We start from the raw sequence: 18,927 nt of genomic DNA, 5'->3' as shown, positions 1-18,927 counted from the left end.
TTCTCTTATACCAATAGGGTCCTTTTTCATTATTCATTTATTGTAATTCACTCTTCTTGTCTTTCGACTAATGCTGGGAACTTTATAAGCTGTAAAACAAGTTTACCTAATTCGTAGCATTATGTACTGTACCAGATGCCAATTTGCATGAAGTTCAGTTTGTTTCACACATGAAACAATTAAGCAATAAGGCACAATATGGAGATGTGGTTATCTGATGATAACCGCACCTTCCTGAACTTGCTTTATTGCAGTATAAAATGTATTTCAGATTGTTCATTGAAAACTGGCAGCAAGAGACTATTCACAGGGATCAGTCTATCCTTTTAGTGTTGAACTCACAATGCTTTTTCTGTCCAAGCTACTTTGTAAAATACAAAAGGGAATGACATACACTCAAAAACATTCTAATTGGCTGGTGTATATTCCACAGGGGAGGTTAATCTACAAGCGCCATATAGTTCAGCTAAACTATTTCTAGACATGTCAACATGTCAATAATACATTTTTCCAGTCCTGTAAATATATTTTGATCCACAATCTAAACATTAATAGTAGTTTAAGACACCTCAGGGTTATGTTTATTTAAGCAGTAAGATGCAGTATGGTGTCACTTATGGTCTAATAATTATGCACCAACTACATGATTAGGCATGAGGTGAAAAACCGAGGGCCCACTGGACACACTAGCTGTGCATTATTACATCATAATTCTCACTCTGGGAGTGTTTTAACGCAATCAGAGAACTCTTCTAAATATGTTGTTTTTTGTATTTTAGATTCACAGTTTCAGAGCATTCCAAAATTAAAAGCTGCTTATTGTTGATACAAGACTCACTATCAGTCAAAATCCATATTATTTCTTGTTTGTTTTCTAGTTTTAGACAGTGATTACACACTTTAAGAAGGAATCCCAGAACCTACAGTTCTGACTTTGGATCCTGAAAATGAAGTCAAGAACCTTCTGCACCCAATAGAAAAACAGTAAAGTGCTTCCATTATCCTGTCAATAGCAGAATAAGTACATCGTTTTTGCATGAATTTCTCACATGTAACTGTATCAGTGAACTGACTTTTAATGCTAGGATAGCATATTTTTATTTTGATGATGCTGGATTAGCACATTATACAATTCTTTAAGGGTGAAGAGTGTTGCTGAAACCCCAACTCTGTGTTTAACTAGGGTTGCAAATGGTGTTATGTGAACACAAACCATGCAATGCCATTTTGAAGTATGCTCAATAACTATATTTATCAGTCTTTAAAAGTCAACAGAATGGATAGCGTATGAGGCATAGGTATTTGAATGACATATTAGAGGGCAATAAGCTTTAGTAAGATCAGCATGGAGCCAGAAGCCATGAATTTCTGTGTTATAATTGTGGCTTTGGTATAATTGCTCTGTGGTTGAAAGTCATTGCCACACCCCCTCATGAGCAACTCCTCAGCTGAGGTGAATAGGTCCAACTAAGTGTTACAATATAGTCCAAATACAAAGGCCTAAGTGATAACTTCCTTGATTATCCTGACTGCTTAAATCTCTAGGCATACAGCAGACTTAATTCTGGCAGTTGGACAATGGGCTATGGCTTGGGGGTTACAATTTCAAGGGCATCTCCCACAAAAAGACAAAACCAAACAAAAGTAAACACGGGATTGCATTTTATCTTCTCAGCTAACCTGAAATTTCTGTTAAGTGGAGAGAAAAGCATATACGCCTCCCCAGACAAGTTAAAAACTGACTTTCCAAATACCTCCTCCCAGAGACCAAATTTTAACTTGATTAAACTGTAAAATGTTAGTTTAAAATATACATATTTTACATACTATACAGCCTCTTTCCCCTATGTCACTCATGGGGGTGAGAAAGGCAGGTCCCAAAGACGAGTTCCTCACATTAGCTCTAGATAGTCCATGGACCTAAATCAAAGAACCCCTGACAAAACATATTTTTATATACACTAAACTCTTTCATATATGGCAACCCCTGGACCCCGTGGTTGTTGGACATTCAAATATTGTGGGTAATAGAGAGGAATACCTAGCAACGCATAACACTAAAGAAAAACCAGTTTAGATATTAAGAAACAAACAAAACTGTATTCAGAGTACTTTATTTACCAACAGTAGTATCATACACTGTAAACTTTTCTGTATTTGCTGTATTTATTTGTATTTACTTTCACTATACTGTACTTATAGAAAACGTAACTAAAATGTACTTATGGTTAAAATGCTGGTTATTTGAGAGTTCTGTATGATAGAATGCTGGATATGAAAGAGTTTGTATGTGTGTGATATAAATATATAAATTATGGCACTTTACTGGCCAAGTAAAATTGCAGAAATTGCCATAGAGTAGTTAATTAGTTTCCAGTGGCACGTTATTCTTATGTCTATATGAGATCTCATACCCTCCAACCAGACTCTCCCATTTTGGAGACTATTTCATTACAAGAAATCTAAGGTATAAATGACTCATGCTTTGTACTGCTACAGGGACATAATCTGTCGATTCATTCATCACCATGAAGCCCTGTGGCTTATATGAGTAAATGAGAGTTGTACTTTCACATCTAATTACTATCAGTGTTCCCTGTAAGCTGAGTGCTTGGGTGGCTGCTCGGGAATGGATTCAGGTGCCATCCAGCTGCTCAGCAGAGTGTGCACAGCCAACCACAATGGGCATCATGTGTTTCTGTTGGTAGTTCACATCCACATCCACCTTAGTACATCATATTATTGAACTATATACTTATACGGAACTCTCAGATAACCAGCATTTTAACCATAAGTACATTTTGGTTACATTTTCTGTAAGTACAGTAGAGGGAAAGTAAATACAAATAAATTTATTACACCCATGGAGAAATTACAGGGAACACTGGTTTCTATTATGTAACTTACCATTGATTCCTGATCTTATATATAACCACACAAATCTACAGTTTAAATGAGTACATCATTATGTCACGTAACTCAGAATTAAATAAGTTTAGAGATGAAATTAAAGAAAATCAGAGCCCACTCATTCAGAAACATAGGGGCATAATAAAGAAGCAGAGTTCTCTAATTACTGAATGTGAATAGCATTAAACAACCCTGGCAAATGGCAGCTTTGAAAGGGTTTCAAGATCTGACTCTACAATTGACATTGCCAGTGCTAGTCCCCCAGCACCAGTGTTGAAACTTTATGTACATTACGAAGGATAAACCATGAGCAAAAGTACCAGTATCGTTATTTATTACCTGTATTCTGAAGAAAGAACAACAGCACCAATTGCATAAAGTTGTAAAATACCAGTAATAAACATCATGTTTGCAATTCCAATAAAACACACACATCTACAAAGCAATGTTATATATGTAATATAATAAAACCATTCATTGACATACAAGAAACATCATATTATTGTACTATATAAAACAGCTGTACAGTGTGCACACAAACTTTCCCAAGCTCACCAAATTGTTTGCCAGTTACCGCTACCTAGTCCTTACTCACTTAACACAGAATTTGTTCACTGTCCATGGGAGTTTTTTTCAACTATGTACTTATAGTACAGTTTATTTCCTTATATAAAAAAAAGAAACACACATATATACACACACACGCACACACACACACAGACACACAACAGATCTATGTAACTCTTGCTTCCTGTGCTCACAAATGAACAGGTGTAGAAAATCCCTCATGCATTGCAGAGGCAGAAACCTGCTGACTTTGCAGATTGAAATCATTAGATGGCTTTACTTCTAATACTCCACAAATGAAGAAACTGAAATCACATAGTGGTATCCCAGATCCCTGAAGACAGTCTGTTGCAGGGGGTATCTTCTGCCTTCTTCAGCAGAGTTGGCTTTTTGCAGGGAGGTGGCGGGGGAGCTGTGATTCTTTGCTCCGTGCTATGTAGGATTTTTTGCCAGTCTCCTCTCTCTTCACACAGCTTTCGCCTCCAATCCAGGAGTTCCTGCAGTGCAGCGCTCTCATTGTCTGAAAGTCTGAGCTGGTGGATAACCTGTTAGTGAGAAGGGAAAGTAAAGAAGAGCACATCTACAGGTAATTATATACAGGCCTGATGACGGGGGTGGAGCCGGCAAAGGGGCAGTTGCCCCCGGGGCTCAGCATTTCAAAGGGGCCCAGGGCTCCAGCTGCTGCTGTGGAATTAGCAGCGGCTAGAGCTATGGGCCCCTCTGAAATGCTGCAGAGCACTGTGCTGCTGGTCTGTGCATGGCTCTGAGCGAGCATTGAGGGCAGAGATGCCTGCACTAAGCCCCACCCTTTGTGCCTTTGGCATTGGCCCCCTACCCCCATATTGTCCCCAAGCCCGCAGCAGCTGTCGGTGCTGCTGATTCCATCGATAAAGTAACAGCATAAAGCTTACATTGGATGCTTTTCAATGAAGGAACTTTTGTCCTGCTGCTACACACCAAGGCTACGTCTACACGTGAAGCCAACATCGAAATAGCTTATTTCGATGTAGCAACATCGAAATAGGCTATTTCGATGAATAACGTCTACACGTCCTCCAGGGCTGGCAACGTCGATGTTCAACTTCGACGTTGCACGGCACCACATTGAAATAGGCGTTGCGAGGGTACGTCTACACGCCAAAGTAGCACACATCGAAATAAGGGTGCCAGGCACAGCTGCAGACAGGGTCACAGGGCGGACTCAACAGCAAGCCACTCCCTTAAAGGGCCCCTCCCAGACACAGTTGCACTAAACAACACAAGATACACAGAGCCGACAACTGGTTGCAGACCCTGTGCATGCAGCATGGATCCCCAGCTGCAGCAGCAGCAGCCAGAAGCCCTGGGCTAAGGGCTGCTGCCCACGGTGACCATAGAGCCCCGCAGGGGCTGGAGAGAGAGCGTCTCTCAGCCCCTCAGCTGATGGCCACCATGGAGGACCCAGCAATTTCGACGTTGCGGGACGCGGATCGTCTACACGGTCCCTACTTCGACGTGGAACGTCGAAGTAGGGCGCTATTCCGATCCCCTCATGAGGTTAGTGACTTCGACGTCTCGCCGCCTAACGTCGAAGTTAACTTCGAAATAGCGCCCGACGCGTGTAGCCGCGACGGGCTCTATTTCGAAGTTAGTGCCGCTACTTCGAAGTAGCGTGCACATGTAGACGCAGCTCAAGACTGTAAGTGCCCAACTGCCCTGCCATTTTGAGCGTCTAACATTTAGGTACCACTGACATGCCAAAACCTCTGTTTAACTGTAGCCAAACCCTAGAGATGCCTAAATATCTGCCAGAGCACACACCAAAACCCTGGCAGAATTCACTAGTTAAACACTCTTTGCCTATCTTACTTCTGAGGCATGATCCAGTTGGCATGCTCCGAGCAGAGCTAACCAGCACAAAAGGAGGACCTAGTGGTGCCGTGCCAGTACTCCCCCATGCTTCTTTTACTCAAAGGTCTATCATTAGAATACTGACCCAAGAAGTTAGAGACCAGGTTCGAACACTCAAACTGCCTGATTAGGAGTAGTGACTTGGATCCAGGTCTCCGTATACCAGGTGAGAGCTATGGAATAGTCTGGAGTGCAGTTCCCTCACCATCTCCTACTGAAGTTGTTCCACTTTGGGTAAAATATGTAACTAGTCACAAGGGCAGATAGCGACAATGAAGATGACTCTATAGCCTGGAGGAGAGTTACCACAGGTTTACACCAGCGAAAGAGAGATGTAGACTCATCAGGCCCCATGTGTTTTGTTGGTTGTACAGCACACATACACTCCATGTTACTGCACAAATGACAATGACTTGTAAAATATAACCACGAATAACCCTCTGTGATGAGGTAACTACTCCCTGCTATCCAGAGTCTATCAATTTTTGCTGAATATACACAGGAGGGGATTAGAAGCATAGTCTAGCGTGGAAATCCTGCAACTGACTAAAGTGACCAAGCTCAGTCTTGGCCTTTTGAGCATGAGAGCTTGCTTACTTTTCATCCCTAAGAATATATTAACTACTGTGAAACTTCCTGATCAAGAAGAGCTGTGTGGGCATCTGACAAAGCAGGTCATTGTCCATGAAAGCTCATGCTCCAAAATATCTGTTAGTCTATAAGGTGCCATGGGACTTCTTGTTATTTTTGAAGATCAGACTAACACGGCTACCTCTCTGATACGAATCTTCTAGACGGTGCACACTGGCTCCTGCTCACATTTTACTGTACCCAGCTGGACACAGATGGCATAGGACATTTGCTATCCATGCACCAAACAGTCCTCAGAAGGTTTGATGTATAGAACAGAAAGATCCCCCCTCTTTGATTCCTTCTCTCCACCAGATGCAACAGTTTTAGGTTTAAATAAAGTATAATGCCTAACTGTTTTATAGCCCATTACTACCCAGACACAATCCTTCACAACTGGCAAGTCTAGATGCTAAGGGTTTGTTAATTGGTTGTTTTACACCCCAGTGATGTTATTTACTGAGCTGCTAAAATAGGGTGAGCCAGTATCCATTGGGCTGGATTCAGGTAGCACCCAATATCACCAATCATTCTGGATAAATGAGTGACACATCCTTATGTGAATCTATAGATGTGTGTGTGTAAAACAACACTAATTCTCCCTTCCCAAGTGGCAAAGCATGTCACCTTGACACAAAGTCAACCTATTGTAAATCCAGTGCTACTCTCTCTAAAACTAATGGAGTTGAACCTATTTACAACAAGGGTACATTGATATGTAGGAAATGCACTGAGATGGTCTACTGGAGGGCAAGGTGATACTCTTCAGACTAAAGTTGAAATGGGAGAGACATCCATCTCTCATCTATGCGTAAAAGGGACATCTTTCCCAGAGACACCATATACTTTGAACTTTAAATGCAGATACTTTACGTTAGAAAGAAAAGAAAAGAAAAGAAAAGTAATGTTATAATATAGAAATAGATGTGCATTGGCCTCTACCTGCCAGGAGCTCACAACTGGAGAGTTACAAAACTCAAGTATACCTGGTATATATATATATGTATATATATATATGGTCCAGAAAAATATTTAGGCCAGTTCACACTTGAAAATGGAGCGTATTCTTAAGCATTTGTCTTTAAAGTGTTAACAGGTATTCTCTCTTGGGGGGTCACTTGATAATGAACAGGATGTCTTTATATCACCCTCCTATTAGTGAGTCCATTGATGGCTGACCAGCCCAATTCTGGAGCTGCAGGTCTTATCACAGAAGAGGCGGGAACTGGTAGCTCTTGGAGGGGTTTTTGCCACTCTTTTCTCCTTTTCTGCCCCTCCTCACCAGCACCACAGCAGGACCTCTCAAATCACACCCCCTCACCCACCTCACAGGTTAACAATCTCCACTGGAGATGGTCCTTATAGCAGTTCTTCCACTGTCACAGCACAGGGAGCAAGACTTGCCCCAAAATATAGGCGCCTGAAAAACTACGTATAATGTGTTTAGGTCCCATAATTCGACTTCTCAGGGAGTCGTACTAGCCTTACAATCTTTCTCAGTCATATGAGGCATAATTCAACTCTAACTCTAATATTACTATAACAAATCTCACAGCTTAGGTTAGGACCAAAGGGTTTGCCTCTGCTTCACCATCAGATGTGGCAGATTTAGCTTAAAAAATACTTTTGACAGGTACAATATGCTTACTTGTTAGCATTTCTAATTGTTTATATAGTTGAATTTTTGCAATGGAGCAACAATACAATTTGATCTATTTGTATTTATTATAGTTGTGGGAACTTAGGAATTATTCCATGACAGCAAACACTGAGCTATATAGAGTGAAAGTCTTATAATGGTTTAAACACAACCTGTCAACTAGCACATGGAGAAGAGTGGTCCGGTTGAGATAGCATATTTGTACTTTCAGATAGTCTTTGACAAGGTCCCTCACTCTGAGGTGATGTGTGGTGGGGTGCACAGGGAATCAAATTCACCCCCCCAACATCGCCCCCCAGCACTCATAGTCAGTACTGTGCCATTTCTGGTGTGTTTGGGAGCAATCCTGCCCCTCCCCCGAGCTGTGTGGCCCAAGCATAGCATGAGCTTCATAGCTCTTGGACCAGCCCACTCCAGGAGGGGTGGGGAGAGGAGCTACCCCCACACACACCAGAAGCGGTGTGGTGCTTCTGCAGGAAGAGGAAGGGGACGTAGTGTTGGGCCAGAGAAAGGGCAGGAAGAGGGTGGGGCCTGGACAGAGCAGGGACTGGAGGGGTGTTGGTGGAGAGGGGGCAGGGCAGCGACATGTGGGCAGTGCCCATCCGGGAATCTCCACACTAGTCACTTCTGCCTCAAAGACTCTTATGCAAAGTAGGCAGTTATGGGATAATAGGGAAGATCCTTTCGCGGATCAGTAAAACACAGGCAAGGAAGGGTAGGAATAAGTGGTCAGTTTTCACAGTGGAGAGAGGTAAACAGAGAGATCCTCAAAGGATTTGTGCTGAGACCAACGCTGCTCAGCATATTGATACATGGGCTGGGAAAGGGGTTAACAGTATGGTGGCAAAGTTGGCAGATGATACAGAATCACAGAATCACAGGGCTGGAAGGGACTTCAGGACAACTCAACAACTCAAGCTAGCACAGGCCAAAGCTGATTGTAAGGAGCTACAAAGGCTCCCACCAGATACAGAAGAGATGGGGAGCTGATTGTGGGGATCGCCAAAAGTGAGCACCATCACATAACGTATGAATAGGCCCCAATGCAATTAACAGGCAACAGGTTTAAAACATACATAAGAAAGTACTTCTTCATGCAACATACAGTCAACCTGTGGCACTCATTGCTAGATGATATTATGAAGGCCAAAACTATGTGTGGGGTCAAAACAGATTCAGTTAATTCATGGATAGCAACCCATAACCCCATGCTTTAGGTTTCCCATAACCTCTGACTCATAGAAGCAGGGACTGCACAGCAGGCGATGAATCACTCAATAAATCAACCAGTTCCATTCATTCCCACTGATGTCTCTTGTACTGGCTGCTGTCAGAAGACAAGACACTGGGCTAAGTGGATGATTGGTCTCACCCAGAATGGCCATTCTTATCATCTTGTGTTCTAACATCACATCTCAAAAGATATAAAGTAACTATCCTTAAATCAAATGATAAGTTCTCAAGCAGCATTTCTGTTCACCAATCTGTACATTTCAATCATTATCTAAGAAATATTATTTTAATCAGTTTGTTTGTGGTCAGTGAACTCAACATTTACCAACATTTACTGCTAAAAAAACAACAACCGAAAAAAAACCCCAAAAAACTCCTAAGCCTTCTATGGCTATTTATAACATTCTGGGAAAAAAACTTGGCTAAAGAAGGACTTTCAACAATCTTTTTTTTTTTAAAGCTATCCTCTGTTCATCCTGGAAGACACTAGTCAGAAGAGCAAAGCTACTCCAACTAACTAAAGGACTTTTCAGAGAACATGATAAACTCAATATCCACATTTCCATTTTCAGTTGGGATGGATGCAGTGGGAGAAAAGCACATTTGGAACTAGGTCTAGGTCATAGAGATGCAGGAGTTGGTCTCACCTGTAGCACAGGACTGGAAGGGTGTGTCTACACACGCACAGTATTTCGAAAAGACCGGCCCTCTTTCGAAAGAACAAAAGGAGCACCTACATATGCCGTGCACTCTTTCGATTTGAAATCGAAGGAACGCAGCCCAGACATCGAAAGCTGGACCTGGATCCCATACGGGAAGAGCACCACCCGTTGAAAAACAACGTCAAAAGAAGGCACGTGTAGACCCTCCATGGCTCGCTCTTTTGAAAGAGGAGTCCTCCACGACTGTGCCCAGCCCAAGCACGGAGATGCCCTGCCCTGCCAAGTGGAGCTCTATGACCTGCGCGTCTGGCTGTTCTTAAAGCCACATGGACCCAGAAACCTTGTGTCAGGAAGCTGAGGGTGGGCAAGCTGCAAAAGCACAAGCCCCAAGCAGCATGCCTTCTCAGCCACCCACAATGACAGCAACGGGTACACAGCCAGCGCCCGGCAGTCCCCCGAGCTGCAGGGCCCCCCCCCCCGAGCCCCCACTGGGCTCCCAGAGGTCCATCCCTGTAAAAAGAAAAGGGATAGACTGTGAACTCCAAGACCTCCTGGGCCTCTGGAAAGAAGAGGAGGTCCTCCAGAAGATGGGGGAAAAGCAGAGGAACGCCGCTGCCTTCGTCCCACTGGCCCAGGGACTGACCAGCCAAGGCCACCCAGAGCGGACCCCGGAGCAAGTCCAGAGCAAAGTAAAGGTGCTCTGGCAGGGCTATGCCCGGGTCAGGGACGAGGCCAGGTGCTCAGGGGCAGGCCCCTTCACCTGCCCCTACTATCGGAAGTTACACCACATCCTGGGGCCCTGGGACAGCTCCCCATCCACAGCAGTCCTGGACAGCTCAGCAGACCAGCCTGAGATGGAGGAGCTGCAGGAGCCCGGGCCAGCCAGCCCAAGCCAGGGAGCAGACACCACCCAGGACTGGTCCAGCGAGGAGGGCGACCTCATCATCGACTTCCCCTCGCGGTTGTCCAGCCGGGCCATGGGGAGCCGGTCCCTGGAGATCCACGAGGTCTCCCTCAGTAAGTGCACAGTGGGGCCAGCACCCCAGCAGGCAGGAAAGGGGTGGCACCCCTGCCAGTGGATGGGGCACAGGCCCAGAGGTCCAGGGCCAGACACCCCAGCTGGCCACAGCCCTGAACACACCCTCTGCACTCACCTGCACCACCTAGCACCCAGACCTGTGGACAGTTCCAGGCACCCAGTTGCCCAGTGAGATGCCTGCAAGCTAGCCCACACCTGGGCATGGTTCCATCTGGGGGGAAGCCCTGTGTGCACTTGACACCACAGGGATGCCATGCCCACCATGGCCAGGCCCCAGGGGATCGGGGGAGGTGGGGCCTCAGGGGGACAGAGTCCTGGGGTGAATGGGGGGACAAGGTCCTGCTTGGAGACTGACATGCTATCCATCACTGCTTCCAGGTGCAGCAAGTGAGGGCCCACACAGACCTTCAGCGTCAATGGTTCCCAAGAGCCCCTCGCAGGTGTCAGACGGGCCAGGCACCTCCAGCAGCAGCAAGATGCCAGCTGTGCAGCCTGAGGTCACACTGGTACATGGGGGATGACCCTGCCAACCTCCACCAGGCAGAGCTCATGGAGCGCCACCTCTGGCTGGAGGAGACCAACACAGTGTGGCAAAGGGAGGCCTGGGACTGGCTCATGTACTTCCTGGACGCCATTGATGGGATGTTGCAGGAGCATGTGGGCAATGTGTCCCGACTCCTGGCCCTACGCACCTCCCCCCCCCGAGCTGCCCATCCCCCCAAGCCCCCTGCAGGGTTCCCCCCAGAAAGGTTCCCCCCAGGGTCTCCTGCCCACCCCACGCTCCCCACAGGGTCCCCTACCCCACCCCACACCGATGTCCCCTCTGCCATCCCACCATGCCCCCATCTTCTGGTGCTCCCTGCCCTGTCCTGGCCCCGCTGTGGCACTCGCTCCCGGGGCAGGGTGGAAGAGGATCCCGGGGCTGGTGGGGCTCTCAGCCCACAACCCTCTTGTCCACCTGACCCTCCCAGTTCTGGCCCGCTCCCCAGCCTCCCCTAAGTTCAGGCCCCCACCCCCGCAACATACAGGGGCGCCCCCGAACCCACATTGTAAATAGTTGGATATTTATACAACAGGTTTTTACAGTTTATTGTTGGTAAAGGTTTTTATTGTGCACCAATGCCCATGTCCCATGGTCCCATGGAGGGGAGGCACGGGTGCAGTGGTAGTGGCAGTGCCTGTGGTGGGGGGTGGAGGGACGGGTGGGCATTGGGGTGTCAATGCAGCCCTGGGCTGAGACTTACATGAAGGGCCTCCCAGATCTGGACACCATCACGGTTCGCCTGGCAGCTGGCAGCAGCAGTCGGCTGCTCGAACTCCATGGTGGCCTCAGCTGCCCACCCCTGGATGTAGGTGTCCCCCTTTCCCTCCACAATGTTGTGAACAATGCAGCGGATGTTCACCTCTTGTGGGACATTGAGCACCCCCACCTCAAGGTGGGCAAGAAGGCACTGCCACCAGCCCTTGAGGTGCCCAAAGGCCCGCTCGACCACGTGCCAGGCCTAGTTGAGGTGGGTGTTGAAGGCCTCCCTGCTGGGGTCGAGGAGGCCTGTATAGGCCGCATCAGCCACAGCAGTAGGGGGTATGCCACATCTGCAACTATGCATAGCGGCATGGTGGTGTCCTCAGCTGGCATCTCCCACTGGGGGATGAAGGCGCCAGCCTCCATACGCCAGCACAGGCTGAAATTGCAGAAGTCCCTGGCGTCATGGTTTTGCTCCGACCAGCCCACGTAGATGTCCATGAACCAGCCTTTGTGGTCTATCAGGACCTGGAGGACCATGTAGTGGTAGCCCTTCCGGTTGATATAGCAGACAGCGCTGTGGGGGGGCGTGTGTGGAGGGGGATGTACGTCCTGTCCAGGGCAGCAAAGCAGTTCAGGAACCCCAGTGAGGAAAAACCCTCAATGATGGCATCCAGGTCCCCGACGCAGATGACCCAGTGCAGGAGCATGGAATTCAGGGCATGGATAACCTGTATGGGAGGGAGGCCATGTGCTGTCATGAGGATGTGACATGGTGTTCTCAGCCAGCAACCCCCTCACAGACCCCCCAGCCAGCGACTCCCTCCCAGCCCCTCTGGCTGGCGACCCCCGAGGGGTCCCTGCGTCCATGGGCCCCCTCCCCCTTCCCATGGTGGGAGTGTGCCCTGGGCCTGGCTTACCTCCATGAGCACCACTCTGACAGTGGCCTTGCCCACCCTGAACTGGTGGCCCACTGAGCGGTAGGAGTCCGGGGTGGCCAGTTTCCATACTGCAATTGTGACTTACTTCTTGAGGGGGAGTGCAGGTCACATGGTGGTGTCCTGATGCCTCGATGCAGGTGCCAGCCAGTGACACAGCTCCTGGAATGTGTCCTGGCTCATGCAAAAGTTCTGGAGCCAGGTGACATCATCCCATTGCCCCAGAACCAGTCGCTCCCACGAGTCCGTGCTGCTGGGGTGGCTCCACAGCTGCTGGGGTGCCAGGGGGTGGGGTGCAGGCTGGGTGGGCTCCATCTCCTCAGGGGGGCTGTTCTGTCTCCCAAGGAGGAGGGAGGCGGCTGCGGCGACCATGCAGACAATGTGGACAACAGTGCCCCATGATGTCTGCTTTCAGTGCCAGAAGCAGGGTGTCATCGGCCATGGTGCTGCTGCTCTGGGGTCCCATGTTGCTCCTGGCAGCTCAGCAGGCCTCAGCTAGTGCAGGGTGGGGGAACTGGAGGGGGGGGCCCTTTAAGGTGGCAGCTGGCTGAGGGCTCCAGAAGGGCGTGGCGGCCATGTGACCCCATCCGCGGCATCTCCGCCTCCCTTCTTTCCAAAGAGCACTCTTACACATGTGGATGCTCTCTTTCGAAATAATGGGACGGGGTTTTTGAGAGAATGGATCGGAACTGCGATCCTCCTTTGTCATGTGGTCGTGTTCTTTCGAAAGCTGGTATATCAATTTCTGGCTTTTGATTCTACTCTTTCGATGGTGGGCTCCCGTGTAGACACAGCCGAAGTGATGGGGCTAATTCCTCTTGACTTAGATGAGTTTTTAATCATGGTTATAACCCAACTGACGTGACAGGGTATATTTTGTTTTATTTACTGTTACTGTTCCTACCTCTGAAGAAAATAACCAACAGTTCTGCTGTATCATGTTAGGTCTCCTTTTAAGGAAGGAGGGTAGTAAAGAGGACCTAAAGGCTTTTAGACCGGGGTGAGAATAATGTTACGATAGGTGCTAGTACACTTAAAGAGGAGTTGAATTGGAATGTCAGTTAAAAGCGTTCATTTAAAGTGCTTCAATAACTAAATAAAGTTGTACATGAATGATGAAAGTTAAACGTATTTAATGTCAAACAGATACTTTAAAAACTGTTCCTAAGGTTACTATCAGGCATGTTAAAAATTAAATTTGATGGCATTGCTTTAATGAATTAGCAAGGAATTTTCATCTTTGAAAGATACATAGAAGTGTTTGAACAAAGAAGGTGTTGTTGCTATTCTGCACAAGAAGCAAAGGCACACAGGTGCAGGGTGAAAAATAAGCACCATCTGACTGCACAGAGAAATTGACAAAATGCACCCTATTTATAGCATGTAGAAACTGTGGAAGCTTTATTATACTGGCATCACTTGTGCCTGTTGTAGTTACCATTGTGTCAGCATTTTCATTATACATCCCATTTTTTCACTTTACAAATGGACATAAAAATTCAGTCCTGGTTGCAAATGGATGTACATCTTTTTTATTTTATATTTTTAAGCAGGACTGAATCAGTTTGTCCATTTAAAAATTTTACACCTATCTTTCTCAGATCTTTAACTGTTGGTAGACTGAAACGTATACATACACTCTTCTCAATAACCATTTGGCTTGCAATGCAACAGGAAGTGAAGAAAATATATAAGAAATATTAACTCTTTTTATGAGTTTATTAAAATAATTAGATGTCAGTGAACAACTACAAGAATAATTCAGTGCATATATTTTTGACTTTTTTGTTCATGATTTATGATTTGATTAATGAACAGTTAACTGTTTTCTCACATGTATTCTTTATTATAAAGAGAGGTACCAATACATTTCTGTGAATGATTCTTCATCTGCAGTCTTGCATTAAAATGCAAACTACACTTCTCATATGGACCGAATACATACTTCATGAAAGACAAGAAGAAGAAGACATAAAGAATGGATAAGACTGGGGCTTTTTTTCCGGTGGTATGTGCCGGTACTGTGTACTGGCAACTCCTTGCCAGGGTTCTCGAGGCTGGGGCTGCCAGTGGCTACCAGCCATGGGGTTGCTGGAGCTTCCCCTGGACCCACAACAGCATGGGGGCCAGGAACCACCCCCAGTGATCCCAGAGCAACACATTGGGCTGGAAGCCACAGCCCCCGCACCCCATGGCAGAACAGGGCTGGGAGCTGGAGCTTCCACTTGCCCCATAGCTGCAGGGCCAGGAGCTGGAGGCCCACTGCTCCTCTGGCAGCCTCAGCTGAGGAAACCCAGCAGGGGGTGGGGTGAGGTAGGGTGGGGGGCCTGACAAAGGCGAGGAGCTATACCAGCTCATTTTTTACAAAACAAGCGCTGGATAAGACATTATTGTGTATAAATATCGGGCTTGTCATGAAAATTGGACCAACAAGGTCTGGCCTATCTATTGGCAGAAGAGTGACTGTACCAAGTTTACACAAGGATTTTAAAAGGGCTTAGTGGTTAAGTACTCAGCTCCCACTGAAACTCAGTATTCAATATAAGTTTGAAAACCTAGTTTCTTGGCACTTTCGAAACCTATTTTGCTTCTTTTATCTCACTGACTCGTTACAAGGAGTAGAAATGCAGCACACTGAATAGATGCAGAGGAAGGACAATGAGTGACTGTGTTACTATGACATCAGAGAGTCCTTAATTAAGAATAACCAGAGCTAGTGGCCTGGTTCTGTCCATTTATAATCACAACTAGTTCAAACAGTAATCTACACAAAAGATTTTAGTGAGTTTTAATTAGGTGGAAAATTAGCAGGTTCTATTATTCTGTCAGTAAGATCATTTCCAACAAAACTAAACAAAAAATAACGGTGCCACAGCGGACAAAAATTTTTAAAGGATACATTTAAAATCAATTTAAACTCAGTGTAATTTATAGATTTACATATACATTCTCACATACTTGATTCTGCATTCAAAATCAAGTGCTGAAATATTAGGGATAAGTTTTATTATCCATAAATAGCAAAGAGGTTTAAGCCCTGCTTCAAGTCTTGAACTCAATGGTCCCTTGACCAGTGCCTCCAAAGTAAACATACATCTTTTAATAATAACAGAAAGGTAGCCATGTTAGTCTTTGGTTCATGTATGTAATTCTGTTATTTAAACAAATGCATTTAATAAAACTCAGTGTTTTTGTGTCACTCTGTCTTTGGAAGAATTTAGTTTTTGTTAAATAATTCACACAGTAGGTAAATCGGTTTGTTGGTCATTTGTCATCGTACAGTGTTTTCTATTGACAATTCCCCAAAGGTGAAAAGAGGCATTTATCAACATTTATGGAAATTAAAAAAGACAATAATTCTGCTGGCCCAAATAACAATGGCTCAGGATTTTTAAATGCAAATTTAATTTCAGTAATTTTGCCTGGGATAAGTCAAATTCCTTATTTAACATACGTAACCACTACAGAAACTGGCATGTTGCCACGGTGTAGTTTCTATGGCAAACATGGAATGTAAACCATGTGCTCCGTAGACTTTTGCATAACATAACCAGAGTGTATTTTGCTTCTGTAAATATTTTACCAGTTATGTCATTTAATGTATTTATCTAATGTGGTGTTGCTTTAAACTAACCATCAGCAGATTCTGGCAATTATCATAGTTTTGTTTTTTACATTATTAATGAAGTCAAACTCACATAATGGAAGCCACAAGGGAGATTAAGTAGCAGAAATATCTAAGGATGCCTTTTTTCTCCTCCTTAAAATTTGATTAGTTTTTAAAGCTACTCACAAAATAAACGTATGTTGTAATAAGAAATTCTTATTAACTCTTAGAAAGCTGAACTGCCCCAACAGATTTTAAGCCAGAAGGGGCTAGTGCAAGCACCTAGTCAGACCTCCCATCTAACACAGGCCATAGAACTACACTCAATAATTCCTGAATAAATTATTAGTCCTAAAGGAATTATTAGCGATTACTAGTGAGCTCAATATCTTGTGGTTTAATCATGCATGTCATGCTGCTCTCTCACAAGCACCTGTTTCCAGCTCTTTCTTCTTAGCCACTCTCAATTCCCTTCCTTTGGGTATGTCTATGCTGCAATTAGACACCTGCAGCTGGCCCATTTTAGCTGACTTGCATTCATGGGGTTCAGGCTAGGGGCTGATTAATTATGATTCGGCTCAGGTGGCAGCCTGACTCCTAGAGCCTGAGCTGTAGCCTGAGTTGGAACATCCACCCAGGAGTTATTAAACAGCCCTTTAGCCCTACATGCCCAAGTCAGCTGCTAAAGCCAGCCACGGGATTTTTAAATGCAGCATATTTGTTAGTGAACCACAGCATAGCGCAGTGGTTCTTGAATTGCAGTGCACACACCAAACTGCCTTGCAGGTGGGCCACAGGCTCAGGACTTTCTTCCCTGCAACAGGGACTTGCTTCCCTGAGCTTCTACTCCAGCCCTGCACCCACCCCCTTTGAGGCTGAAGTGCCAGCACTGGCTTCTTGCTATGAGGGGCGGCGGGGAGGCTGAGCCTTGAAGGCAGTATCTGGACCGTGAGAGGGAAGAAGTAGCTCTTTGTGCACGGAGCCTTTCCTTGTTGCTCCCATTGGCTGGCCAGGAAGTGGCAGGAGCATGGAGCCAGGTAAAGACCCCCATGCCCCTCCCACCCAGACAGCTCCCCAGCCCCTTCATGTGCTCCTCTTCCTCCCAAGCCCCCCGCCCTGCTGTCCCTTCATGCACACCCCCTTGCACAGCTCTCCATCCAGCCACCCCCTGCACCCTCCCTCCCAGCCTGTTCCCCCATTCCTGTTCCCTTCTTTCACCCCTCTCCACCCTGCTCTATATGAGGCCTGGCACATGCCGCAAAACACTCCGGAAGTGATTTAAAGGAATCTGGCCACTGCTGGTGCTGCAGTAGCAGTGGTGACAGTGGTGGCCAAGAGCTCCAGAACCTTTTGTTTCACTGTCCTCCCACACCCCTCAGCAGGCCTGCACGTCTCCCACAAAGCTCCTTCAGATGATAAATCCTCCACTGTCCATTCCCATATCGCAGCCTCCTTCCTAGCTGCAGAATCCACTGCAACCTCTCTTGCCCAAGTTCACTAACCTGGAACAGAGGTACCAATCTATGGGTTAAATAATAATAATTATAAAAAAATCCTGCATGTAAATTTACCCAGAAATAAAAATACCTGCTCCCAACACAACAGCAAGAATATGTAATATCCCAGTTAAACATACAATGGAAATCAAATCAATATCTTAATCTGTTTCACTGGAAAACCAGCATTGGTAATGTAAGATCACAACAGGGGGCAGAGGTTAGCTGTGATAAATGATCTTACATGCTTCTATTTGCCATTTAAACTAGAAATGTGCCACTGGGACCCAAGCGGAATGATACAATTCTCTTGAGAATTTTGGGCATTCATTCTTCAAACACTGTCCCCTTGGACTCAGGAACTTGGAATTTGATCTACTTCATCTGATTAGAGACCTCAGGTAATCATTCCCATAAACAGATGATGACTTTAAAGTTCACTGGAACAACATATTTTGTAGTATACAAGATCTCAAAATTTAAAATAATAAATGATAAATGTATTAATTGAAAAAGCACGAATAAGTGCCAAAAGCTTGTGGCCAGATACTTACACTGATATAAACCTGGAATAATTCTGGAAGGATCAGTGGAATTATACCAGTTTCAATCCAATGTGAGAAGAGAATCAGGGGCATAATTAATATAGACTGTGTGGAACATTAGAAGATTCTGTTAATCTCTCTCTCTAACTACTATTCAGTTACCCCTTCTTGTGAATGAGAGCAAAATCTTTCCCTTTATGTTTAAATCACATAAGCCTGTTTTCCACCATTGTTTTCATACAAAAGACATACATCAGATGGATTTAGAACAAATGAAATATAAATCACTTTCACAGGAAGTCATAACATAACAGGATATTTAAAAGCACCGAATAATCTGAACAGTAACAAGCTTTCTATTTAGGCAGCCTAAAATAAGGATAACAAAATGATATACATTGGTGAAGAAGTGATTGCTGTAAGGAACCGGAAGCAATACTACCACATATGAACACTATTTCACAGTGGTCTGGTTGCATTATGGCAGCCTTTTCTTTCCTTTCACTC

At 45.5% G+C, this 18,927-nt stretch overlaps 1 protein-coding gene across 1 annotated transcript in view; it reads right to left on the bottom strand.

The window, feature by feature from the left end:
- Positions 1 to 3,788: 3,788 nt before the first annotated feature.
- MYO16 (myosin XVI) overlaps positions 3,789 to 18,927 on the bottom strand; it is a 622,320-nt gene continuing 607,181 nt past the window's right edge. Inside the window, exon 35 of the mRNA XM_074983196.1 lies at positions 3,789 to 4,022. Within this exon, the coding sequence (XP_074839297.1) occupies positions 3,789 to 4,022 (234 nt within the window). The remainder of the gene's footprint in view (positions 4,023 to 18,927) is intronic.

Source organism: Carettochelys insculpta, chromosome 1, assembly GCF_033958435.1.
Source record: "Carettochelys insculpta isolate YL-2023 chromosome 1, ASM3395843v1, whole genome shotgun sequence".
Taxonomy (NCBI): Eukaryota; Metazoa; Chordata; order Testudines; family Carettochelyidae; genus Carettochelys; species Carettochelys insculpta.
This window is presented reverse-complemented; position numbering and strand designations above follow the sequence as displayed.